This window comes from Numenius arquata, chromosome 9 (genome assembly GCF_964106895.1).
Source record: "Numenius arquata chromosome 9, bNumArq3.hap1.1, whole genome shotgun sequence".
NCBI classification, from domain to species: Eukaryota; Metazoa; Chordata; class Aves; order Charadriiformes; family Scolopacidae; genus Numenius; species Numenius arquata.
Window position 1 is genome coordinate 54,093,600 of NC_133584.1, and position 27,988 is coordinate 54,121,587.

At 40.7% G+C, this 27,988-nt stretch overlaps 1 protein-coding gene across 2 annotated transcripts in view; it reads right to left on the minus strand.

Annotated features, from left to right (window-relative positions):
• Positions 1–22,770, minus strand: part of ATAD2B (ATPase family AAA domain containing 2B) — a 77,013-nt gene extending 54,243 nt beyond the window's left edge. The window contains exons 1-6 of one of the 2 annotated variants that reach the window (XM_074152920.1): positions 22,285–22,469; positions 19,407–19,419; positions 6,080–6,234; positions 3,640–3,686; positions 2,458–2,611; positions 109–211 (exon numbers count right to left, since the gene is read on the minus strand). In XM_074152920.1, the coding sequence (XP_074009021.1) occupies positions 109–211; positions 2,458–2,611; positions 3,640–3,686; positions 6,080–6,234; positions 19,407–19,419; positions 22,285–22,469 (657 nt within the window). Of the gene's footprint in view, positions 1–108; positions 212–2,457; positions 2,612–3,639; positions 3,687–6,079; positions 6,235–19,406; positions 19,420–22,284 lie in introns of both variants that reach the window. The other variant, XM_074152921.1, reaches the window with a different exon arrangement.
• Between the last annotated feature and the right edge of the window lie 5,218 nt (positions 22,771–27,988).

Sequence of the window (27,988 nt, forward strand, 5' to 3'; positions counted from 1 at the left end):
ATCTGAAGCCTTTTGACACAGCTACAGACAAATGTATGGAGATTGCAAAAACAAACACGCTCCCCCCAATATTACTTTTATCCAAGACCTGAGACACTCTGCACTTACAAATTCTGTATCTGTCCACATCCGTAGCCGTTCTACTTCTCCAGACCGCCTGTTTCTCCTGATGTTAATATTATCCATTTCCTGTAGGACAGCTTCAGCAGTACTAAAATATATGCAACATTTAACAAAAAAACAACCAAAAAAAAAAAATCAGTCTTAGAACAGTAGACATGCAGAACTTCTTACATAGCATCCAACCACTTAACATACCTAATTCTATGGTCTGTTATGGTTATTCTAGAGTCTAAAAGTCAACTAAATACACAAATGAATTAAAATCTGAACATTTTAGGATAGCTAGTTGAATCTATTAATTAACTACAGAACCAACCATAATAAAGAGAACTGAAAGATGAACCTACAGAATATAAACTATGGAGTATGCAAAAGAAGAAATGCTGATGCTATTGAAATTTGGGGTTCAAATTGGGCTGTAGCATTTTAAAAAAACATTAAAAAAACTTTTTTGCTCAGTGTAAATTGTAGTATATAAATCTGTAATTGCTTAGATGTTAGATTAGGTGTCAGCTAAGAATAAGTTTGCAGAATAAGAACGTAAAGCTTTTTACCTACATAATTATAATATTGGGAAAGCAATTAATGCCTCCACCCCATAAGCTCTACAGCTCCTTACCCTGGCCTCAGAAAGACAGTTAATACACAAAGGATTATTTTTTTTTTTTCAAATGTTAAATCTGTAACACATAGAATTTCATCATTCATTATTTGACCTCACTACTCTACCATTTCTCATCTACTATTTAATTAGTCTGCATTTTCATTATCAAAAGTATTTGTAAACAGCTGTCAAAACAATGGTGGTGTATAAATAATAACCTTGGCCAAGATGCTTCATTGCTAAGGAAGAAAACAACAGAGTATTAGCCAGGCCAAGTCAATTATTTGGCCACCTGTCCTGAACACCAAGTTACTGCTCTCCATAGCAATTATGGTAGATTTCCACTGGAATTCTACTATAATTTTATAATAATTGTAAGAAGGCAGAAACTTTCACTTCCTTTCTTTAAAATTGTTTCAAAGTAAATCTAAAGGGTGAAATCCTGCCTAGAAAAAAGTCAATGGAATTTCTAGTGACAGAAGTCAGTAAAGTTAAGATTTCATTATGAGCACCCCTCTCAATTTTAACCAATTTTTCTAAAATATCTGTGATGTTTGATATAACCACTCCAAGTAAAATCATGCTATAGTTTGCTATCAAAGAAAACAGGGTTGGAGGGGACCTTGAAAAGTCCACCAGCTCTGCCAGGCAAGAACAAGCTACACAATACCTTAATCATTCCTGACAGACATTTGTCTAACCTGTTCTTAAAAAACCTCCAATGATTATGGGACACACTGTTATCAGTATAAGTTCATATATAGACTTCAGTACCATGATCTTATCAAATTACAATCTTCATGGTAGACTTTTCCTATTGTTGATGAGGAGAGGGAGATTCAACTGCAACTAGAAAAATAAATGTAACTCAATATAAATTTGTAAACTGATACCAAGTAGTTACTGAGTAAATTGAAAAAGAAAATTAAATTAATAAATGATTCAACAGAATACATTTAACAATAAAGATCATACTTGGCAATTAAATGCTTATGTTTAAATCATTTTCCAAGCACTAGAGCAAGCAGTCTCTCACAGATGTGACTATTAAAAACCCATTTTACAGGTGGGAAAATTGAGACATATTAAGTGACCTGCCCAGGGTCACACAGAAATAATACTTCACAAAAAGTATTTCTGGCTCCCATTCCTATGCTCAGACCAGACCGTGCCTCCCTCTCTGACCTACTTTGTCTGCACAGTAAATGCAAAAAAGTGACATCCACCCTATGTGAATTACTAACAAATGGTAAAAAAAAAAAAAAAAAAACCAAAAAAAAAAGAAAGCTACAAACTTTTGATATTTTGTGATCAAAACCATACAAGTAAAATCTAGAAAGCTTCCAAGCATTGCTGCTAATCACCAACTTACATCACACTGAGGGTATCACTACATGAACAGGTTACTAAGAGACAAACTAGGGTGTGGATTTACAGCCTGTCAGCCGCTCCGCAATAACCGCCAACGTACACAGGTTTATCTGGGTGTAAACACAGAGTAACTTACTCCCCAGTGGAAGTCTGGTGAGTTGCTTTGCATTTACAGGATGGATAACACAGGCAGTTACAGCACAGGACCCAGCCTGTAACTCAAACCACAGCCTAGCTTGCCTCAGCGCTGAAACATTCCCACAGTAAAACACACAGATGGCACTGGAAGACAGGGTTTTCTAACTTTTAAAAAAATCATTAAGATGCTTTGTGAATACAACTGAAGTATCCCCACATACCTGTTTACTAGCTGATCAAACAATAAACTCTGATTCAAAGTTTCAAATCTGTTTTTCCTGGACCGACAACTTTTTCTGACTTCTATATCTCCGTTTATGCAAGCATGGTCCCCATCTCCCTTTTTTTCCCCTCGAAGGGGATGGCTTTTGAGAGCTAAGAGAAATTTGTATTACTACTTCAAAATGCAGGAAACAACATTTTCACAAACAAGAAATAATAAGAGAATACTTAGCAAGGACAAGAAACCAAAAGTTATAGAGCACAGTATGAACACCCTTATATTCACTGAAGAAATGTAACTTTAAAATTCCTATCAAAGTTGTTTTACAAGCTATTTCTTCAGACTCAAGTTTGTTTCCTTATATAATCTATTTTATGATGAAAATTTGGCATTCAAATATCCAATAATTTTAAGTTAATATTAATACTAAAACGCAGCACGTTTGTCCCACAGCTTCAATTCTTAGTCTTTCAAGTACAGTATCAAAAGGTCAGATGCAACATATTGATTTCAGAAGTAAATCTGTATCAGCTACTCTGTACAGTACCAAACAGAGATCCCACTCCTGATTGTTCCTTAAGCACCACAATAAATAATAAAAGCACCAAATGTGCTCGATGGATTAACACTCATATAGAGTCGACACAGAACTAAATGAGACAGAACTGATGAAAAAGGGATACGACAGACAAAAGTGGTTTTCGCTGAGATATGCAATGCGATGGCAAGTTTGTAAGGTACAAGCATATAGGAAAATTGTTCAAAGTACAAGTACAGACAATGCAGGTCTCTCTAAAGCAATAGTGGACTTAAGTAACCTTAAGAACCACAGAAGGTTAAATCTTAAATGAGCAAAGAGAGCAAGTAAAGAGACCAGCTGGGAGAGGAAGGCCGAAATTAGTTCATAACAGTAAATTTAGGAATTAAGGAAAACATCAAGATCATGGCCAAGAGGTCTGAATTGAGAAGAGAAATGGACTTTCATCTAGGAATGTTCCCCACGTCCACAGAGAGCATCCAAGATGTTGACAGAAGAAAACTGAGCCAAAACAGTACCTTTTCTGTTCAAAATGGTCAGAGTAACCAGTAAAGTTATTAAAAATATATGCAACTGAAAATCATTGACATAAAAGTGTTAAATGTACAAGTAGAACCAAAAGGTCCACTGTAATACACTTACATAAGCTACGTCCATTTGGTAGTGTAGCACCAGGCTGAGAAGTTAACCTAGGAAACAATTACGTTAGACACACAAATAACCTTAACACTCCTCAGTCAAGCAAAAGTTACACAGTGAAAAAAAAACTTTAAGCATAGAACGATACACTCTGATTTCAAAACCTTTGTGACACGTCGCCTCTGGAGAGTCTGCCTCATGCCCAACATCGGAATGAGGACAAAACTGCCAAACACCAATTACACGAATCCCCCCAATTATCTAAGCATCTCTTTTATTAATCCCTCCAGTGTTCCCTCAAGCCACCCCCTACTAGTAACTCCCCTCTGAAGTTTCAGAACAGGATCTTGATATAGGTCTTCAAAGGCAATCATCGTTCAAACACTTTGGATAAAATAGTATAAGGATAAACAGCTGTTTTGTACACACAGAAAAAGAATAAATTTAACAAAATTACCAATGCAACTGAATGGGATTAACTTATGCTGGGTGTACTTAATATCAGTAAAAATATTTTCATTTTCTCTATCAATCCGATATTTTTAATTTCTTTTTAAACTAACTTTTAGGAAAATTAACCCCTACTACTTCATAGTCTAAGACAAAAACATATTCCAGTTTTCTGCAATTTTATTGCATAAGCAATTGTTCCTTCATTCATTTTTTAAGAAAATGAAAATATTCTTATTTATTAGACATGATTCTACTAAAAGGTAATTCAGAGTAGAGTGTAAATGAACAAAAACTCTACAACCACTGGCCGACTGTTAGAAGTAATTTTTCAACATTGCTGTGCAAAGAAGTGAAATAAATCAGGCAAAAGGAAAACAAAAATTTTTTTTTTATCTCTCTTCCACTCTCAGAAACACCAAGTACTTTACAGACAAGCAAACTGTATATTCTGCACACCAGTACTGGATAGAGAGGAACTCCTTGTTCTCAAACTAGAACGATTAAACGTATTTGATGGGAAAGAGAAAAAGAGGGGAAATCTTAATAATACCAAATGCAATCTGAGCCTGAAAGTGGCCAAGAGTTCAAGAGACTACAAAGAGTCCAACTCAGAGTCACAGAAGATGTGGGCTTTGCTATTATTTTCCTAAGAAATGTATAACAAATCCTTACAAAACAAAGGTAACGGAAGGATTTTTGCAAGGATTGGATAGCAACATAGAAAACCACATGTACAAAAATCATGTCCGCGTCCAACTTTCCAATAACATTTTTCTGGTCAAATATTTTAAGTATTTTAGAAACCACAACTGAAGAAGTGAAATTTGGTTACAATAAAGGTTTAGCAACAAAACTTTTGGAAAAAGTCTTAGCATCTCAAGATCACTGTTAGGCCCAGCAATTTGGATTTTGGCAGAAAACAGAAAAAAAAGCCTCAAGATGCAAAGACATGTCATAGTGGGTTCTACATGAGTAACAACACGAGTTTCAGTATCGTGGCCAAATTCCATTTGACACAGTGATCTAAATTCCCCCAGGCACATTAAATAATTTTTTTTAATCTCTTAGCATTTCTAATATGTACAGTACCAGTCTACACTTATAAACAAAAGAAATAGAAGGTGCATGAGTTTCAATACATTCCCAGATGACCATGATACATAATATGCTGTATTTAATTTGTTCTCTTTTAAAGGGGAAAAACAAACAAAGAGAGATCTATTTTAAGATTTACATAGTTTTTAAATATATCTTGTCCTAGCAGATGACAGTCCAGTAGTGAATTAGTCATTCTTATGTATAAAGCATTGCAAGAACAATTTTCATTTGTAGATAAATATGAAATAAGTATCTACAAAAGAATCAGTATTAACTGAAAGTTCATGTCCCGGGAACATACTGTCTACACTGTCTCATAATTATCTGTAACCATATGAAGAACCTTATCAACACAAGAATGCTGTGTAAAATATGATTAATCAGAGTTATAAAATAAAACAAATTACTTCTCTTTTGAGTTATAAAAATATATTGAGGCTATCTTTTATTAAAGACAGTAATTTACTCCAGTCCTTATAACCAAGCAGGAAAGAGAAGATGAAGACAATAATGGAAAGAAACTCAACCATTATCCATTCCTTAAAGATGATAATACTGATTTCCTAATTAAAATGTCACGTCTTCTTGTAGCTTGCGTACATAAAAATGCCAATTAAGTCACTAAATGTGGATGTATCAAGAATCTAGAATTCAGACTGCATCTCAAATAACATTACTTTCCAGTTTTGCACAAATTTGCATAGAAAGGAAACACAGAGATGAGAGGATTGATGGAACCCACGTTCCTGGAGTCTTAAACTAAAAGAAAACTGTATGAAAATAACATGCTTCAAAAATACACTCTTGAGCATGAGCTGCAGCTCACTACAGAAATAGTGTAAGCGGGTTAACAACACAGGAAAAATTGGTTTTTCTCTTGGCACCAAGTTACCTGGACTGTCCAGTTGAGATGCTCCATTCCTCTCGCTGCCCAGTACTGCGTGATTTTGATTTGTCTTTGCACACAGGATCAGCATGTTTTGAGGTACGTTTGGCGGGAGGAGATATGTGGCTATCACTCAAACTAGCATCACTACCTTCATCTTTCTGAAAAGAAAAAAAGCATCAGACCATACTTAATTGGCTCGTTTGTACATATCCTCACTGAAAAAGGGTAAACAGCAAAAAGGAAGTCTCTACCAAACTCTTAGTAAACGGCTTGCGGAAATACTAAAAATGATTATTCTGAAAACATTACTGGAAATTACAAAAATATTTCATTTTAAACATTAAACTTCCATATAATATTTTACATTTATTTCTGAACAAGCGTTCTTCTCTAACCCACTGTATTTTTTATATCATACATGACAGTGCTACCTTACCTACCTGCAAAAGAACTAACAGTGCAAATAAAGAGAGAGAAAAGGGCTGAGGAAAACGATGACGCTTGGAAACACGGCATGAATTTATTCTACTGACGTTATCTCTGTCTTTAAAATGCTTTAACAGTCACGTTATGCTCTTCCCTCTTGTAAGAGTTTTGCAACACCTTGTTCTCTTCTTTAGACTGTCAAACAGGCAGCTGAAAGCGGACTTCACACTTTTACGGCACTTTTAGCCTAATGTGTTCATTAACAGTGTTATACACACTAACAATGTGTCTTAACACCTTTAAGAAGCATCTAAACACTACCGGAGGGGATTTTTCTGTTGCGCTTATCAAAGGTAACATAGACAGAAACTCAAAGATTGCAAGGGATTACTCCAGAGCTGTACGTCAGAAGTGGGCAGACGGCAAACTTTGGAAGATCTGCTTCTGTTAAAGTGAACTATAAAAAAAAATTTCAAAAAAATCAAGATTCTAGAAACCACAAATTTTAGCTCACGGCAACAGTCTTGATTAAAAAACTAAATATCCTCTCTCTTGCAACAAAAGAGTAACCAATTTCAAAATATTAAGGTCCAGGAATCGCCAGTGAACATTTAGAATAAGAACAGAAGATGATTTTACTTATATGCAAGAAGATGATCACAGGAGCCCCATTTGTTCATCAGGCTGATTAACAACAATCATCTCATTAGAGAGGTGATTCTGCCACTTTACTCTGCTCTGGTGAGACCTCACCTGGAGTACTGTGTGCAGGTCTGGAGCCCTCAATATAGAAAGGACATGGACCTGATGGAGCGGGTCCAGAGGAGGGCCACCAAAATGATCAGGGGGCTGGAGCACCTCTCCTATGAGGACAGACTGAGGGAGCTGGGGTTGTTCAGATTGGAGAAAAGGAGGCTCTGGGGAGACCTCATAGCGGCCTTCCAGTCCCTGAGGGGGGCCTACAGGAAGGCTGGGGAGGGTCTGTTTACAAAGGCCTGCAGCGACAGGACGAGGGGCAATGGTTTTAAGCTGGAGAAGGGGAGATTTAGATTGGATATTAGGAAAAAGTTCTTTACCATGAGGGTGGTGGAACACTGGAACAGGTTGCCCAGGGAGGTGGTTGAGGCCCCTTCCCTTGAGATATTCAAGGTGAAGCTCGACGAGGCCCTGGGCAACCTGGTCTAGTTGGGGGTGTCCCTGCTGACTGCGGGGAGGTGGGACTAGATGACCTTTGGAGGTCCCTTCCGGCCTGGACCAATCTATGAATCTATGAATCTGATTTGTACTCCAGGTAATTCAACATCATGATGTCTCACGTACTCGAGAAAATTTTTTTTTTTTAAAAAAAAAGGTCTTTTTCTTAAGAGAGGAAGACAGACTATCACAGCACAGTATCTAGAAAGCAGCAAAGCCTAAAGAAATCCAAATATACAGGTGTAGTTTACAAGACAGCTCAGCGCCACCGTAACAGGGACTGGCCCATGCACTCCCTTGCCTGGCCACACAGCACCACTCCAACCTTCTTTGACCTTCTTCTGATGTTTCTCTGGCCCACCCGTAAACCAACTCAGCTCACTAAAGCTTCAAAAGTTCACTTTCCATCTGTTAGATTAGGTTCCTACCTGGTTAGTGAGCTGTATCATTTCCCTGAGCGATCAGACAAGTGCAAAAGATATTGCGAGAAAAAAACATGAGGTGAGGATGGGACCACTGTCTGCAGGAACAGAAAGCTGCGAGTGAAAGAGGTTGCCCTCCAATATATATTTTTAACAAATATTAACTAATATTAAATACTTATAATACTACTAATAAATTAATAAATACATTATTCATTATGATATGGTATTTATTTACTGAATATCATAGAATCATTTAGGTTGGAAAAGACCTTTAAGATCAAGTCCGACTGTAAACCCAACATTGCCGAGTCCACCACTAAACCATGTCCCTCAGCACCACGTCTACCCGTCTCTGAAATACGTCCGGGGATGGTGACTCAACCACCTCCCTGGGTAAGCATACAGCATATTGCAGGTAAAGACAAGAATCTGACAAAAACATCTCCCCCCCCCGAATGAAATTAGTGTGTCAGTAGAACTCAGGAGGATGAGGAAAGAAAAGGGGAAAAAAAAAAAAAAATCAAATGTGTAGAAGTATGTGGGAGCTCTTGAATCCCACAGCTACTTGAGGCACGATTCTCTGAGATGCCAAGTACTTGGCAAAGACATGATTTTTATTGATACTATAAATACTTGTAAATACTTTTGATAATACTAAAATATACTAAAAACTAGTATTAAATGCTAACCAGCCCACGTTCACATCTCATTTTTAGCCTGTCAAGGTAGGTCCAGGGAAAGAAGTCAGTCTGTATTAAGAGTCAGTCTTAGGATTAGTCTTAGGGGTGGATGCCCCATCCCTGGAAGTGTTTAAGGCCAGGCTGGATGGGGCTTTGAGCAACCTGCTCTAGTGGAGGTGTCCCTGCCCATGGCAGGGGGGTTGGAACTCGATGATCTTTAAGGTCCCTTCCAACTCTAACCATTCTGTGATTCATTCTATGATTCTATGATTTATCTAACCCCATTAAAAAAACAAAACAAAACCAAACCCATACTTCTTTCTTCCTTGTTGTTTCACTTTTTCAGGAAGTACATCGATGTGACTCACAATAATATCTATATTAGATCACAATCAAAACTTTAAGCAGAATTTGGGATCTACAACTAGGACTTAGACAAAGGGATAGCAGAGGCAACTGCCACCATTCCTAAAAACAAACCACCCACACCTTGCATAGCCCTGTAAAACACATGTGGCCACCCACCTGTTTTCCGTAACACTCTGCAACTACAAAATACCAACTTTGCACGAAATTTTAATAGTGTACATATGCACTTTTGAATACTGTAAGCATTTGTGTACGTACTTTTTGCTTTAATAAGACACAAGTTTATTTGTGGACATAGAGAAAGACATCATTGCTAAGTCAATTTCAGTAACTACTTTCTGAAACTACAAGGGCTATACCCTGTGCAGGATAGAAGCAGAGTTTCAAGGTAAGCCACAGAACCAGTTTTAAACCGGCTAGGCGAGACTGAGAAAATGAGACTAAGAAAGAGGAACAAGCACGTAACCAAGCTTCATGAGGGCTAACATTAAAGCTATTTTGCGAGGAGTGAAATTAGTAATGCATAGGTTCCCATATTCCATCTCTACCCCTTCCCATGCAAAAATCCTAACCTCTCCCAGGTCTTCTATGACTGCCTTTCTCTGCATTTCCTCCAGTTCCTTGCCTCTGGTCCCAAGTCTCAAAATTAGCTAGTATTCCTCATTTATTCTATCTATATATTGGTCAAAAGCAATACAGTGATGTGGTTACTTCTGAGCTAAGCGCATGCCAAGTGGTCAGCGGGCAGGTAAAACAAAATATTAGCAACTAACCTGGAGACTAAATCTGCTACTTCAGGCCTCCCTCCGCTACCGAGTTACCAATATTCACTAAATTTATAAAAGCTGAGTATCTTTGAGATCTCTAATACCGTCAAATGAACGGATACCGGCCAATAGCCTCAGAAACTGGAAGGGCAGGGTACCTGTCAGTGTGATCACATCAGTGCGGTTGCCTAAGGAACTAGACTAGCAATGAAGGCTGTTACTTAACAGAAGCAATGGTTTCTGGTTATTCTTCGCTTAGGATATTATTTTCAGTTGAGCCTCATGTGTCTGCATATTAACTCTACGCATTAACTTAGCAAGTACAAAGCAAGTCTAAATTTTAAAGATAATCAAGCCCAAATACTAACTCGTTAGGACACCTGCTGTAGAAGTTGCACTAACATACAAAATGTTTTACCATGAAGTAGTGACAAAGCTACTACAATGAGAAATCATTGACGTTTTAAATATATACTAATAAGAATCCAAACTCCATTTTTCAGTTAACCGACAATCTTAAAAATTCAAGCTCTAGGGAATCTAATCACACCTAGACTGCCATCCAGAACTTTCACCTACCTACAGTGAAATATGGAGATGGAGCTTTTGTTACACTCAAGAGATTAGCCAAACTGGGATACGCTAGAACAAGAAAAGAAATTAATTTGAATTTGAGAAGCCTTTACAGAGAGCAGTCTATCCACCGCTTCCTCTCATTTACAGCAAAAGAGGTCTAACGATTCCACTGCACTCAACGTGCTCCCTCAAGTATCTGGGTCTCAAAGCATTTATACCTTTAATGATTAAAAACAGTACTGCAGTTTCAACCCAGAAACTTATTACTTAACAGTACACATCATGAAAATGTTCTGGGACTAGAAAGACAAATGTATGATACAAGCATCAAACTTAAAAATTAAGAAATTAATAATGCAATTGCAGAAGCAGAAACCAATGCTCTGAACTCCAAGCTCCTGATGGAACATCGGCACTGACGCCAACGCGCTCGCATGCTGAGAAAACACAGAGAATACAAATTAATAAAATCTTAATCGTGTTAGAAATTGCCCGAAAGCATACCAAAGCCACAAAGAAAAAGCAAGCAGAGAAGAATCAAAACATGACTTTATGTACTGTCAGCAAGTACAAAGAGGTAAACGAAATTTAGTGCAACTGCTTTGATCTCACAGAAACGAGAGACCCGCCGAAGTCCAGCTGTGATTCAGGACAACCAGAACCCAGCACAGCTTCTCATGGCAAGCACTCTCACAAGTAACAAGTAAGGAAATAACTGGAGTTAACAGGATACCATCCATGGCCTAGACTGGCAAAGCATAGTCTTGGCTATCTTTGAATTCAAGAGTAAAATGGAATGTGACAGCTGAATGAATACTGCAAATTAGCTCCTGAGCTGAGAGTCAACAGCAAGAGTCTCGCAGAGGTAGTGGGGCAAACTCTGGTAACACACCTTCTTCACTCAAACTGGCTGAATGACGGTAGCAATAAATCTAGAAACGAAATCTAAAGTGAATAAGTAAATAAAGTAATAAAATAAATATAGCTGCATACCTATCTTTATGTTTTCTCTACTTTGTATGACATGGAGAAAGATGGAAAAAAATGTTTATTATAATACATACATTCATGAACAAACTACAAAACCACTGATATACAATATTACCTGTAGTCTCTTCCATATCCATCCCTGAATTTCAAAATAGCCATTTGATACTAACAGAGCTTTATTTATAATGTTTAGAGACAAGTCCTTCAGTTTTGAAAGAACACAACGAAGAAATCAATGAATAAAACTGACTTTTTCCTTCTCAATCGACCCTCTTAGAAAAAAGTGACTACACCAATAGAGACTTTCAGCCTGACTGAAGGACACACATACCAGGGGAGTCCTCACCAACGAAGACGTGCCTTCAGGTATATCACACAGACCAGCTAGCTAAAGCATGGTAACTGATTAATGAAAGCATGATAGCTCATTAATTTTCAAGTTAAAAGACAAAGACTACTTCTAGCACATTGAAGGGGAGAGGGCAGGGTTTTTTTGGTTTTTTCTGTTTAAGTAAGTTGAATCTCCTGGCCCAGAGAATATCCAAAGAACTCCTCGCTACACTGCTACTCTGAACATCCTAGGACAACCGTAATCCAGCAGTTTTGGTAATACAGGATGAGTACAAACCATCTCTACCGCCATCATCTCCAAGTACGTGAACACAAGGTCACCGAGTTTTTGAGTAAGGGATGCAATAACATTCAAACCACACACAACCACACCTTGCAGTTTCTGAAGACGACTCCATCTGGTTTGCCACAGTTTCAGCCGTACTAAAGCACAGGTACGCAGACATGAACACTGGAGTTTTCCACTGTGGTCAAACTTGCTCTCCTCGCCATACATCTTGTGGGTCACACCCTTCTTCTGACTAACCCTCTGCCGCACCCAGAAAGCCAGCATTGCTCACACAACTCCCCAAGTCAGACATCAGAGTTTTCAACCCAGTGTTTTCAACCCCTCTACGTTTTTCTCTTTTCCATGACCTCCCGTGGCTAAGACGTGACATTAAGACACAATGACATCCAACCTTCAACGGATCGATCCTATTCCTCCGCACTTTGTTAAAAGCACAAACTATTTTAATTAGTTTTTCTTTCTGCCCCACTGAACAAGCATGAAACACCCTGGAATTTACTTTTGTCTTCATAATAACAAAATAAACGTTTTCAAGAAATCTGTTTTAGCTACAGGTTTTCAAAAACCTCTACTTATAACTTTAGCTAATTCTTAGCTTGTTATTTAAAAGGAACTTTTTCCTCTCCATTTGACTCTCTCAAAAGACAACAACTTCAGACATCTCTCAATCTTATTTTTACTAACTTTGGAGAAACTGGATTCAGGTCCTCCAGTTATTTCTAACCTAAACTGTATCTTTCTGTGTAACACCACATCTTCTCAAACGTCGCAGAATATTAATAATCTGGATTAATATTTTAAAAGTAGGGGTGAAAAAAATCTGATCGACCTTTTGCCCTACCAGTTCATGCAAAGTTCTTCTGGAAATAGGCTGTCCATTAAAAGAAATAAAATACATACTCAGGAATATTTAATGCATTTAATAAACATTTTTATCCCAATGGTATAAAAAGATAAAAGTTGTCTTTCCAAAATAAAGCTTGTATCCATGAAGAAAATGTGATTGTGTCCCCAGTGTACCAATTACTTAAGCTGATCACTCATCTTTGCCCTCAGATAACATATCTTGCTTTTTCTGCATTTAAGCTATAACGTCATTTCAACCATACCAATAAATTACACCAAAAACACTATCTGTCTGTTCAGTGATTCTGGATAAGCTACTTGCTCTCCTGTGTATCAGTTTCTGCAAAAGTAAGACATTATGAGTTAAAACATTAACTTCTACAAATTTATTGCATTAAATATCTACTTTAAGATCTATTGATGAAAGTTAGGTAAGAGCTGCGTATCCTTCCTAATGCATTTTTGGGCTAGGCATACTAAGCAATTAAAAAAATCAAACGGCTTCACAATCTCTTTGAGATATTTTTAGTTTTGCTCTTATTTGGTTCCAAGTCCTAGTAAGTAGATCAAACAAATTTTCTACCATGACTGTGATAATGTCATCTGACCAGAATCTAGTAAATCCCTTCAAATGCTATTTCCATGGGTTTTTTTCAGTTCACCACTTTGCTTTACAGCATCTTCACCAAAAAAAAAATAAAATAGAACTAAAGCTGTCCCTATGCTCAGTACAAATTTTCAGTAGCTGAAACACTCTCATCAGCACACTCAAAGTGGGGACCACACCTTACGCATCTGCACTAGGTCTTAATTTCAGGATGACACATCGCACTACCCACTCTCTCCCGCACCAACACATCCCTCACAAGCTCCTCTCCCCACCCCAACCCACGTTTTCCTGGCAAATGCCCTTAAGCCCCTCTTTTACGGCAGGGCTGAGGACCTGCTTGGTGGGAAGAGGTAAGACCTGCCACACTGGTCTGGGAGAAGAAGGCAACATGACTCAACTCCAGGTCACAGCAGATGCTATTCATGTCGGTACATCACGTACTGCTGCATGCTAAACATCTGCCTTTGTGTCCTGAAAATCCAAGGGAAGCACACTGCCTGTGCCTCCAAATAACAAAAAGCTGGGAAAAATGTATTTGGATTAAAGCACATTAACTACCTTACTAAGAACTTCCAAGTTTCATTAAGGACCTCGTGTGTTAACCTTACTGATAGCTTGAAAAGAGACAAAGTTGGCTTAAAAGAACGCATCTTCTGGTCGCAGTTCTCTAATTTCCACTTGTTTGCACACAATCACTTGTCAGACATCGGCTCTCCACAGGTGTTAAGGAAAAATAACAAGATTCAGGCTTAAGTGCTTGATGATCTTGGAATAAACAACTATTAATGCCGTATTTCATTGGTGGTAATGATAGTGAAGAATGCCTCAATTGCAGGATGATCTAAATTCTTTTAACATTCAGCTTCTGTATTTTTGTTTTCAGTAAACAGTGCTTACGTCAATGAAAGCCATTAAGAATACCATCATCTAGACTTTTTCAGAGAACAACTTCTTCCCAACTCATTCATGTTAAAAACATATTTTTCGCATGAGAAGATCTGCTTCATTTTTTCAATAGAGTTCCATTTTGTTTCCCGGAACTCTTCAATTCTAGAGTTCAGGTTGTTCAGTAAATGTGAAAGCTTTTGAGAAAAATTAAAAATTTACAAGTTAAAAATAGAAACCACTACCTACAACACTGTGTTTTCATACTTGCAACCTCGGCCCCTATCTGTAATAGAAAAAGACGCCTGTTGGTATCCAGGTTGAGTGCCTTTCAACGGCTGTTGATCCGACATCCAAAAAAGCTCTTCCAATCTATGGGCTACTTGCAGGTTCATGAAAGAAAGGGAGAGTGAGCTACAGAGCAGCCTCTGCCAAACTGTGACAGAGCCCAGAAAACAGCAACCTGAAGTTTGTCCTCCACCCATCCTCGCTGTCCCGCTCCAAGCACTTCCAGCACCAGTGTTCCTCTCCCCCTCCTTTGCGCCTGCACTAAAATTAGGGTGACATTGTGAATTTTCTGCTGATAATCAAATCGGAGGGATGGAGGGGAGACAAGGGGAAGCAGGAGGGTGTGGGGAGGAGGGTTAGTTTCAGCTGGACCAGTAACCTGATGCTGATCCAGCTGATCAAACGGCCGGGCAAGCATGAATATTGGCAAGTCTATTCATTTTCACAACAGTTAACAGCACGTGTGAAATCACACACCTTCAGAAGAGCAAGTCTACTGAGAAGAGGTCTCTATCTGCTCTATGGGGGTCCACACCTCACTCAGAAGTTTTTCTAGAAGATCCACATATCCGAAGTTTTAAAAACCACTGATCTCCCTAATTTAACACTGAAGGAACACTAAAAGCAAAATATTTTTAGTCAGAACCATATTGACCATTTCCATGAGTTTCTAGATTCTGTTAACGAAGACTTTTAAAGCAAAAATTATACTTCTGTAAGCATTCAACAATGATTGCAATTCAGAAATGGAAAAAATGAAAACATTCAAACAACAAGTTTTTTTCCTACCCTTAGTCCTCAAAAATCCATCTCATTTCTGCTGAACAACCCCATCCCAAAGAAAGCCTGGAGAACACATCCTCCTTTTAGTACTACTCTGTATCTAAATAAAGCAGCAGAATGATCTCAATGAGGATAGCAAGTAGGAAAGCGGAGAGAACCCTTGGATCAGAGGGTTCTCCAAGGTTTGGACATGACCAGATACTTGACTCGGTAAACTAAGCAAGGAAGCGTCTGCAGCAAGTGAAGCTACAGGAAGGTGGCTTTCCATGTGAAAAAAAAAAAAAGTGGGGTTAAAAACACTTCTGTATCTCTAGCTACAATGCACTTGAAGACAGTATTTCAAAAGAAAAAAAACTAATAAAAACACTATAAAATTGTAATATGAAATCTTAAGATTAATGTATTGAAATTTAAATCATAATAAAAACAACATGCAAGGTCTGAAAGATAAATCAGAGAAATAATAGAGGGTAGTTATTAAGTATTTGGAATGAGGGATTGCCGAAGCATGGAAACAAATTTCAATGCAAGTAATCTCTTCCACGTGTACAGAAAGAATAGCTTCTTCATTTCAGCGTATTTAAATAACTCGGCTCAACTACTTATCCATTAAAAATGAAGTAATTGGCTGGAAGAAAAGCAACAAGCCCATTTCCCAAATTATGAAAACACCCAAATCGAAGCATCTGCTCTGAGTGCAACTGCACACAACCTTTCCACCAAAGCTTTACATTAGCTAGGTTCTACACTACTAGAAGATAAAGATAAAACCACAAAATTCAGAACAGGCTAGAAAAACTACAAAACCTGGACAAGCTCATAAATTCTGTATTTCTGGTAGGAGTATTAAAGCTACCTCCTTAATACCTAGTGCAACTGGAGTTGAAGCTATTACAGCACACATATACTCAGCAGTGCAAAATGAAAAAGCTTACAGAAGATAACATTAATCTTACAACTGGTTGAAAAGTGGCTGATTTTAATACTACCAAGCAAGAAGAAATTAAATTTATTCAGGAACAGAGTCCAAGCAAGTATAAATGCAAAACATTTGAACAATTTAAAGCAAAATTAATGGTTAAAATAAACCATGGAAATCCCATCAAAGGTAAAGACAATATTTCAAGAGTAAACTCAGAGACAGAAAAACTGTTTAGAAAAAGCAGCAAAGCAAGAAGAGTACCAAAAAAAAAAAAAAAAAAAAAAAAAAAGAAAATGATAGGATGAAAAAGCCTGAACAAATATTGTCAGCTCCCTTTGGAATAAGCAAGTTCATGAGTGATATTACCCCCTCACAAAGTAAGACATTAGAGCCAAGACATCTAATACACGATCAGCATTCTTTGAAATGGTCACAGCTACAAAATAAGAGCAGTGAAAGCTTCAGCTCACTGATGCCTACTTGCTGGATGCTCTGGTGTGAGAAGGGTTTTATGGAGTTTTATGCAGAAATCGTTAAAAGCATCATTAGATTGGAATGAAAACTTTTCCACAGTATAGCAAATACTCGACAATTTAGGGCAGGATGTGCAAAACTATACCACATCCAATTGAAACTGCAGGGGGATGGAGGCGATCAGAATGTAATTACCTGCGCTAATTATCTTGCATAACCCCAAGCTGTATGCCACTCTTGCAAAACTGTCATGGGATCTCTCACGGCAATGGGTTAAGCCTTCTGCTTTTAAGTTTTAACTGGGAGACAGTAGTTGGAGAAGCAGCTTTTATTAACGTTACTTTGGGACAAGCCCAATATTCAGAGGAAGCAATGCAGCACACCAACCATCAGCACCATTTCCTGAGTATTCTTTGGAGGTCTTAGTCACTTCACTGGATTAGTCCTTAGATTGCTTCCTTTCAAGGCCCTGTGAGAGCAGGGACAGTCAGCTTCCAACACAACTGCCTCCCAAAAAAACCCCCCGTGTACACTTGGAGGGTGTCCTGACTTCTGAGAGTGGCCCAGACTGATGCGGGCAGATGCACAGGAAGAATTCAAACTCAGGACACCCCTTGGAAACATGGAAGGATTACAAATGCTGACTGTATGGTATTTTGACACAAACTTGGACTTAGATTGCGTCCAACAATTGCTCAATTTCCCCCTGTTCACAGATGTATTAATACCACACTACCAAGGAACAGACTGCACAATTCCTTTTACATCACTGATTTTCTCCTGCTAAGTCCCAAAAGAGCAGCAGACCACGAAACCAGAAAGAACCTGACATTTATTATGCACTGAAAAGACGAGCTTCCTCGGGAATCTTCCTTTAAATGAAAATTGTTTGTTTGGAATAACTTCACAAGGCTCTATATTTCAGGATATATTTCAAAGAACAGTAAAAAGCGTTAGCCTCAGCACCTTTATTGATGTTACTGTAAACTCAAAACAGTAAGATAATGCAATTCTTTACATAGATATTTAATAGGAGCTTTTTTTCCCCTGAAGAGGTTCGCATGCGGGTGACCAGCAAGTGTAATATTTCCAGCACAAGGAGGAAATTCTAATTTTTTCTATAGCTTTATTCCAAACCGCAGAACGTCCAGAACACTGTAAGACACTTTGCAAAGAAAACAAAGAAAATATGCTAATCTGAATCGGGATCTTTCATAAAGGACAATTTAATTTTTAGAAAGCTCTAAGGGGTATGTTTAAAGCTAGTATTTTAAGAGAAATAACAATAATTTTTCTAAAGTTCATTTTCTGTGTTTTCAATAGCTGCCCGGTAAAAAGAGTTTTAAAGGAGTAGTAAAAAGAGTTTTAAAGCAGCGATGAGCTCAAGCTACAAAAGCTGCGTTATCACCCAGAAATCCCAGGAAAAACAAAAAAACAAAACAAAAAAAACCCAAAAAAACCCCCACAATCTATTTATCGTTCCAGGCTGAGAAATTATAGCGAGAGACGCTGAAACGGATTGCTGATAGAGAGCACGAAAATGCTGCTGAGCTTCAAACCTTGCCCAGACCACAGCACTTCGTCAGCCCTCGGGTCCGCCTTGGCTCCTAGAAGCAATTAAGGACAATGGAGAGCTCTGGGCCGCCACCGAGGCGGCCGGAGGACGGTGGCAGCGCCACTTTTAGCCGGGATCGCGCTCTACCATTATCACCGCCCTCTCAAGTAGCTCTTAAGGCACCGCAAACGCTTTCCGGGCTAATTAAATTAAGCTAATCTCGTATACATTTTTTAAAATGTCGAACTAATAGGCCGACATGATTTAAGAGTGTTTATTTCACGGCAAGTTCATGACTTTTCTTGATCAACGTTTTGGATTTGTGTTTTGAGATGAGTGAGAAAAATCATTTCAAATAAGCGTTACCAACAATCCCAACTCAGTATCTGAAAACATCAGACGTCAGTAAATCTAGAGCACAAATTTAACCAGTTGTGGCCACAGTATCCTCAATTCTTTCATCGTGTGAATGAAATCCACTGGATTTATAAGCCTTGGGGTACAATTCTGTGTTTCTGAAAACTCTGGAAGATTTCGATGCACTTTTCTTGTCAGAATGCTTTAATGTGAAGCCATAACACTTCCCAAGCTTTAAGAAAGGAAAAAAAAAAATATATATATAAAGACAGAATATAAATTTATGTAAGGATAGCTCCACTTTGTATTAAATAGAGTGTAAATCAATCATATAACCCAGTTTTTCCTCTCCGTGCCCTCTCTGTCTGTCTGTTATGACATCATTTCAGAGAATAAACTTCTTGGCTGCTTGATCCATTTAGCGAGGGATTTTGTTCATTTTAATCTGGCTTCTGGTGAGTGGACACACATGTATTCATCTCCATCGCTGAAAGCGTGGTGGCCAGTCAATAATTCAAAACAGTTTACTTTTCAAAGACTGACGTCATCGCTTTCTCTAAGATGAGCAAGTGCTACAGAGGGAATACAGAGAATACGATAAAGGCATTTAGACTATTGCAGCCCATTTCCACAGAACGTGTGTTGCTCCCAGGTTGAGATCAAACAGAAATGGACACTATTAATACATAACTCAACATAATATTGAACTGGAAGATTAGAAACTTATCCCAAGTTCTTGGGAGAGGAGGGATTCAAGCTTATCCTTGTAAATGTAAGCCAAAAAAGACCCCTACGTATACCAGAAAAAAAGCCAAGAGGAAAAAAGGAGAAGGAAAAAGGAAATAGATATAAGAGAGGTGGAAGGCAACTCCTAACCCCTCATCTAATCAGCATCTTGCAGGATGCCATTAGATTGCTAACTGAGTTTTTGTTGCTAATGAGGAACAAATAGATGATCTTTTAAAATGCATTCTGAAAGGTAATTACAAGCATCGCCACTGAAGGGCATCTCTCTGGGAGTCCAAGTCAGAACGTCCACGGAAGAAAATTAAGTCACACAGTGCAAATAAGAGGCGCACCATCTCTGCCAGAGCTCCAAACTCTAGCTGCCCATTAACCCGATTAACTGCTGGTGGTAAGACCAGTTTCCTGACGTGACACACGGAAGGTTTCAAAAGGACACACTGTTCCAGTCAACTTCGAAAAAAAATTCGTACAAGTGCATGAAAACGATCCTGATACGCTTTCCGCACAAAACACAGCCTCACTATCTGTCTGCCGACAGCCACTTCCAAAAGCAAAGGCTTTGTCTTCCGACCGCTATAGTTATTCATGTCCTAATCACCGAAATCCGTCTCTGGCACTACTTCAAGAAGACTCAGGAGCTCAGAAAGACGCTGTATTGCTGACAAATACTTACATCTGAAGAATAAAAACAGTTGTACAAAGATAACTTGAAAATATAGTGGGATATATATATATATATTACAATATTCACTGGAGGGGGAAAAAATCCAAACCAACCTTCCTAGATAACTTCTGCTCATCTTTGGCAATCACGTCTTAAAATAATAATAATAATAAAAAAAAAAAATCTACCTCTAATGCATGAGGTTTGTTTTGAAGTGAAACGAGTCCATTCCCATACACCAAAACATACACTTAACTTCAGAAGAAACGCTTTTTTTAGAAGCATGGGCAATATCCTGGGATGTTTGTACAGATTTTTATGACAGTATTTTGCACAACCTCCTTTCCTTACACCGCGACAATAACACAATTTGAGCGTTTTAATAATCTGTAGTATAAAAATACTATTCATAGATGAAAAATATTTGAAAGGAGCCAAACCTATTTTTTTTTTTAGCAGCAGTACACTCCCTGCAAAGTAAGCCAGTAAGCATTACACCAAACTTTGCCTCACAAACCACAAGACCCATGATATGAATAAATAGAAACTGCACACGAGAACAAGCAGAACAAGCTGCGTTCCCATGAGCCTAATGAAATTAAACAAGGAAGAAAATAGGGGACAAGGAGGAAAAGTAAGATGGGGGAAGGGAAGAACAGTGAAGCATGAAAGAACTGAAAGAGAAGCACAGAACATACAGACTACCTAGTCAGTGATTTTACTTATTTATATATATTATTTTTTTAGCGTTTTAAAACTAAAAGGATGGGGCAAAAGGTTTTCTGATTATTCCAGGTGTCATCCTTCTGACCTGCCTCTGGCTGCTATTGCTGCTTTTGTACTTGTCTGATGAACTTCCTCCTTAGCAGAGGCTGGGACGCGGTCGGTGCGTGACTGTCGAATGCTTTGACCCTCAATTTTCACTTCCATATTTATATTGCTTTTAAAATACGGATGCAGATCAGGCAACTATAATCACTAGTTTAAGTCCTCAAAGCAAGATGTGAAGTTTTACCAAGGAAAAAAACCAACCCTGCCTATAATTAAAAAAAAAAAGCCGTTGTTGTCAACAAATCTGTCTAGACACAGCAAGGGGGGGGGGGGGAAGAGGCTCCCGAATTTTTCCTTCCAATTAGAATTTACCAAACGTTAGTTTTCCAAATGGGGCTGTAGAATTCACTTGCCGTGAGACCGTAAAACCGACGCGATTATAATAAGTTACGCCGGGAAAACGCTCAACTAAAACCTGACGGCAAAATTACACCCTTCCCCGCTTGGGGAGGGGGAAGGTGTCGCAAAAACGGGGGGACCTTTCCCAAACATCAGCTTTCTGCCGCCGGAGCCGCCGCGAAGGCCCGCTTGAGCCGAATTGAGGTCATTTAGGGAAAAGGGAAAAAAAAAAAAAAAAAAAAAAAAAGGGGGAGGGAGGACTGGAAGTTGCTGCAGGCGCAGCTCCCAACTTTTGTCTGGCAGCCGGCGCAGTGCCGGGCGCGGCCGCCGGGGGAGCCCCGGGCCGCCGCCGGACCCCGCCGCCCGCCGCGCCGGCCCTGCCCGCCCCGGCCCGCCGCAGGCACCGGCGGCAGCGGGGCACCAACTTCGCCTCCCGTCTAACCCCCCCCACCCCACCCCAACACACCCCGCCGCCCCCCGTCAGCGGCCTGCCCCTCCGGCCGCCCCGGCGGAGCCCGGCCCTGTCCCCGCCGCCGCGCCGGGGGAAGCCGGTTGGGACGCGGCGGGCGGCTCTCCGCAGACAAACCCCCCGCCACCCCCGGCTCCCCGCCGGCTCCGCGGTCCGTCCTCACCCCGGACTCCCCGCCGTGTCCGCTGTCCCTTCTCCCTCCTCCAAGCCGACAGCTGTCTCGGCAATGCCTCCCCCCCCCCCCTCCCGCGCTCCCGTACCCGCGGCCCCCCCGGCAGCAGCGGCGCTGTCCCCAGCGACTCCCCGGCCGAGGCCCTCGCCGCAGCCGCTGCCCCCCCGCCTCCCTCTCTCTCTCCCCGTCCGCCGTCAACCTCCCCCCCCCCCCGGCCCCGGTCCTTACCCGCGCTGCCGCCGTCTCTTCCAGCCCGGCCGCATCTGCCTTGGTGCCCCTTTTGGAAGAGCGGGTCCGGGACGAGATGAAATGGCTGCCGGCTCCGGCCGCAGCGGCCGCCGCTTTGCCCAGGGGGCGCAAGGAGCTCTTCCTGGTGTTCACCATGGCCCCGGGGAGGGGGGACACGGGGGGCTGCCGCCGCCGCCGCTGCCGCCGCCGCTGCCGGCGCGGAGGGAGGAGGGAGGGCGGACAGGCGGGGGCTCGGGTAGGGAGGGGAAGGGGAGGGAGAGGGGGAAAGGGGGAGGGGGAGGAAGGCAAAAAAGTCCTCTGGGGAAGCCGGTCCGCCGGGGCAGAGCCACAGACGGAGCCTCGCCGGCTCCTCCCGTCGCTGCCGCCGCCTCCTTGGCTCAGTCTGGCACTAACTGGCCGCCATTACTGTCCCTTCTCCCTTTCTCTCGCGGTCCGCGCCGAGGCCGTCGCTTGCCGCCAGGGGGCGCTGCGCCGCCGCCGCCGCCGCCGCGCGCAGTCCGAGGCGGGCCCCCGCTGCGTACGTTCTAGCCCGGCGCCGGCGCGCTCGGTGGGCCTGGCGCGGGGGAGGCGGCGGCCGGCGGGGTCCCCCGGGAACGGGGCGGCAGCGGTCGTGGGGGACGCCCGGGGAGGGGAGGGGACGGCCCGGCCCGCGCAACCGGAGGGACGGGGACTGCCGGCTTCGCAGCAGGCGGGGCCGTTTCCAGGGGAGCCGGGGCCGGGGGTGCGCTGTCCTGTCAAGCTGAGGGGAGCGGCGGAGCCACCGGCCTCGCGGCGGGGCCTGAGGGGCCACTGAGGCCCGAGGGAGCACTGAGGCCCAGGGCCCGAGCCGTGAGCGGCCCGAAGCCTGTCAGGAACCGGCGAGCCGCCACCGCCTCCTGAAGGCTGAGGGCGGGGAGGGATGAGGGTGCGCGTCGGTGAGGGGTTCGAGCGGGTCCTCCCCGGGGGGTGAAGGGTGGCACCGTTCACAGCCCAAAAGGGAGCTCTGCCCCGGGACCCGGGGAACTGGAGCCTGCCGGCTCTGCTCCCCCGGCTGGGCTCTCCCAGGCAGTGACATGACAGCCTAGGCGAATGGATCCTCCAAGGACAGGATCCCCACCGTTTTCTATGGAACACTGTTTGACAGCCCGGTGAGTCTCACTGTCAAGGAATCCTCTTGATAGCCAGGCTATCAGGGATGCGCCCCTGCTTTGCCTGCCGTACAGCTCACCCATAGCATCTTCTGTATTTTGCCAGGTAGCCTCAACTTGCCTTTGATGTTCATTGCTCAGTCGTTGGAAAGCTTATTTTTCTTTCACAGATCCAATAACCACATTTTAGAGGGAAGAAGAATAGTATGTATTACAATATATTGGATGCCTAAATGTTTTTCAGACTATTCCCAAACTACAATGCAGTCCTTTCGCGCTGATGTGCACTAAGTCTGGCTCCTCTCTCACCACAACTTGTTGCCCTTTATTGAACTTAGCGCAGTGCCTGCACATAAGCCCCGAAACCTAAAGGTTTGTAAAAGAAATGTAGCCGAGTAATACAAGCATAGAGCTGTGGGTGACAAAGTCTCAACCTTTTAATTTTCACACTGACTTGTTTGGCACGGCTAGGCAAGTTATTTCAGTGCTTTCTGCTTCTTTAACAACAAAAAAAGAATAGTGTAATAAAATTATTGATCACATGGCTCAGGCTGTTAGGCTCAAGAAAGCTTTATCAAAGTATTTTTATTATTTAAAGATGGAAAGTGTAGTAACGTTTTAGTAAAGAACAATAAATGTAAAAACTATTATTCTGCTTTACCTGCCCACTCCCACATCTTTCCAAGATTAAAGTCTAAAAAAGTATGGTAGAGCATGTACTTAAAAATATAAAATATGTGACAAGGATGTTAGGATATATAATAAGAAAATGGGCTATTTAGATTTCCAAGCAAAACATTTCTTACTGTGAACAGCGACAAAATTTTGTTTTTACAAGATACTGCAAAATACAGTGTGTTTCAGAGTAGGATCTCTGGTGGTTTTCTCATCTGACATTCTCTATTGGGAGCTTTTAATCTGTATTAGCAACAGTACTTCATCTCCTGTTCAAGAATCTGCAGGGTCCTTCAAAAGTATAGTTGTTCTTCTCCCCGAGATTAGGTTTGTTACGTTTCATATTCTTTGTTTTTTTCATTTATTTGTTTGAAGATTATGAAAGGATGTAGCCATTTCATATAGGCCAAAGGAGTATTTTCATTAAAAATCCACAACAGGTTTTGAAAATGGTATTTGGAAATCACTTCCTTTTATCCTTCAAAAGTAGGAATAGAAGGGAACTGCAAGAGTCTGTCCCTTACCAGACACATTGTGTGAATGAACCAGAAGATATTTTTGCTGAGAGTTACTATCACAATCATATAATGTGCAAATAATGTACTTTTCCACTTCTGTCCTGTACTACTGATAGGCCGTGTAACTCGGAGATGGTATCCAAATTCTGTTGCTCTGAAATGAAAAATGATATGGTGATCTTCTTCAAGTTTTTGTATGCATCACAAAAATATCATCCCCATTTTGGGAAAACCAACAGATCGATCTGTGACCCAAAAAAGGACCCAGACTGCAGCAGTTCCAGTGGATGTCATAACTCAGGATTGCAATGCACTGGCAGGGCTGTTTGGGGAAGCTTGCATAACATCTGTTTGCAACATGCCTGATTCAAACCAGCACTCCTCTCGTGAACGCTGATGACTTTTTAAAAGTAAAATAAACTCCATCGTTATGCAAGCAAATTGATTTTCCTGGGTGCCTATCCAGATCTGCTTGAAGCAACAGAAAACCCACAACTTAAAAGCTATTTATTTTATATTTACTAAATATTTTTACCATAGTTATGTCCTTTCTTCTTATTTTTTTTTTTTTGTGTTCTGATCTTATTCCTGTGAGCCATACTCAAGTGAGTACTCTTTATGACGCCAGAGGGACTACTCTTGTAGAGGGATTGATGTAGTTAAAAATCCCTGCTCACCGCTTTGAACATTTTTAGTGCTGTATTCTCACTATGTTAGCATAGTAGGGAACGTGTAAAGATATGCTTCATTTTGGATGTTTACTCCCCAGATTGTTTTTCACAGATGGTTTTACTTTCAGGTTTTCTTAGTTGTCTTGTTCCTCTTAGAAGGTGTGGCTGGTTATCTTCACTCAAAGAGCTTATGGCTTTCTAGCTTCGTCGCCATTTTTAATACTGACAATATAAATAAATAAATGATAAATTACAAGGTTTGCTTGTTAGTTTTGTTTGTAATTTTTGTTTGTAATACTGAGACCATGTTAACATAGGATTAATATTTTATATCACACGTACTTAGGGATTTCAATGTGGGTGAACAATAAAAGATGAATTACTGTGGTAATGGATTTAGAATCATTTCACTAATCCAAGAATTTACTTGTTCCCATTTTTTATATCTGTTGTTTGTTTCAAGTGTCATATGAAGACACAACAGAATTAAAAACCTATTTTGACCGTCTTCAGCACTCTACACGCAGGAAAAGCTTTGTGAAAAATGTAAGAATTCCAAGTAGCAAAGGACAAAAGACAATGAAGAAAGGAAGGGGAGAATGACTGGAGCCGCACTCCGCTAAGTGTTACGTAAAAAATTCGTAGCACTCATTCCCAGTAAGATTCCATTTCAAGATTTGTAGTTTGGTCTTACAGACAGATGTCTAAATACTTCTGCAAATAAAAGCCATTGGGAAGGACTATGTTTCAAATGGAATCAATTTAGAACAAATGCGGAAGCTTACAGCAGTGTTCAACACACTTTTATCTCCAGTTGCTCAGAGAAGAAGATGAAGAGATCTGAAACATATATTAAGAAGGCGGCACAACATCTGCTGTGGCAGGTACACCGCTGGGTAATTGGAAAAACATGAAAAAGTACTTGAGCAAAAGAATCCCTTTCCATTAAACAAGACTTGGGGAATGAAATCTCATTGGGACAGCAATGTAGAAAGACCTTAAAAAATGATCCAGCATGGAAAGCCTTGTTTGCTCCATGACTAGTATTCAATGGCACAAGAAATATTTGGAGATGGAAGATGTTGTTGCTACCCGACCCTATTTTAGAAGGAAATGAGGAACGCGTTACAACAAAAGAAAAAGTCCTTCATCTCTTATTCAGAACTTTTGTAGAGAGTTTCAGCCTAGTAAGGACCAGGGGGCTCTATTCAGCAAGTTACCATTTGCTTCAATCATGGGCAATTTACCAGAGATTACTTTGCGGTATCTCTGAATAGCTATAACATTCCAAAGAATGGAAATCAAATCATCTTTTCAGGACTCTATTTATAAGCTCTTGTGTGCTCCTCTCTGTCATGCTGTCAGCTCATCCTGGTTTCAGTTGAATCTGGAAATATAAAAGATTCACAAGAGATCTTGCTTAGGTGCACCTGCCCCAAGTCCTTTCCCGAGGGGTTCGTAGGAAATCAAGACTGTGTGGTTTCTCCTTTGCGAATTGTCCATTACAGAGATACGCCCATGGGATATGAGTTTGGAAATGTCAAGCACATGGTGTCCAGTAGTCAGGGCTGGTACTGCCTTGAACTCAAACACGTAAGGTGATACAGTCACTCCACACTGCAAGCGTTTTGCAATGTTAGTAAAGATGGCCTGTATATGTATATGGCCTGAAGACTACCATTATCATTTTAAAATGTATAATGTTTTAGATTTAAATGGTTAATGTTTGGACAACGTTATCAGCACAGCTATCTGAAGATTGTTTCCCACACTACACGAGATAATACCACTGCAACCTGAAGCGGGATCAGAGAGTAGATTTCTTGAATGACATGAAATGGGAGTGGTCAGATTTACCTCCTAATGTTTCAAAATTATCTTCCCATCACATCTAGCTATTAGCTTCCATAACACTCTTCCCGTTGAGCTAAGGTTACAGTAGATAGTTTTTCTAATACTAATAATTGTGTGAAACTCACAGCCTGATGATATTGTAGGCCAGGAATCTGCAGGGTCTGTTTTTCACTATCATTCAGGCTGTAAATTGCTTCCATCTTGGACAAAAGTGGCAAATCATCTCACTTCGGTGTCTATGATCATCAATCATCTGAAGGTAGTGCCGCCAGCCTGTTACTGTGCTGGGTGATGTATGGCTTTGTAGTAAAGAACAGATTCTGTCCTAAAATGCTTACAATAAAAACAGGCATTTATTAACACATTTGTAGATAAGCTTTAGGAGCGTACGAATGCATAATGGCTTGACGAAGGTCACATGGGAGGTCCATCGGAAACATTATTTGCTCATAAATCTCCCTAGTCCTCACACACAATCTCAGCTTTAGAAGTATGTTTTCTTGTAACACATCCAAGGACGATTCTCATAAACTACACTGCCATATCATCATTGTAGTTTCACTTAAAAGTGTCTTTGTTTCGACAATTCACATCGTGTTATTTCCAAATGTGTTATCTGGTGCAAACAGTTGCTCAGGCTGTCTTGAATTTTTCAGTTTTATGCAGTCCACGCTACTTTTAAAATTGAAGCCAAATTCACTTTTCTTGTGGATTTACAATCCAAGAGTGCAGCAGCGTGTATGGATGCTCCTTTCATTGCTCGGGGGTAACACCCTCTTCGTGAATGCTGATTCACCCAGCAGCTCCCA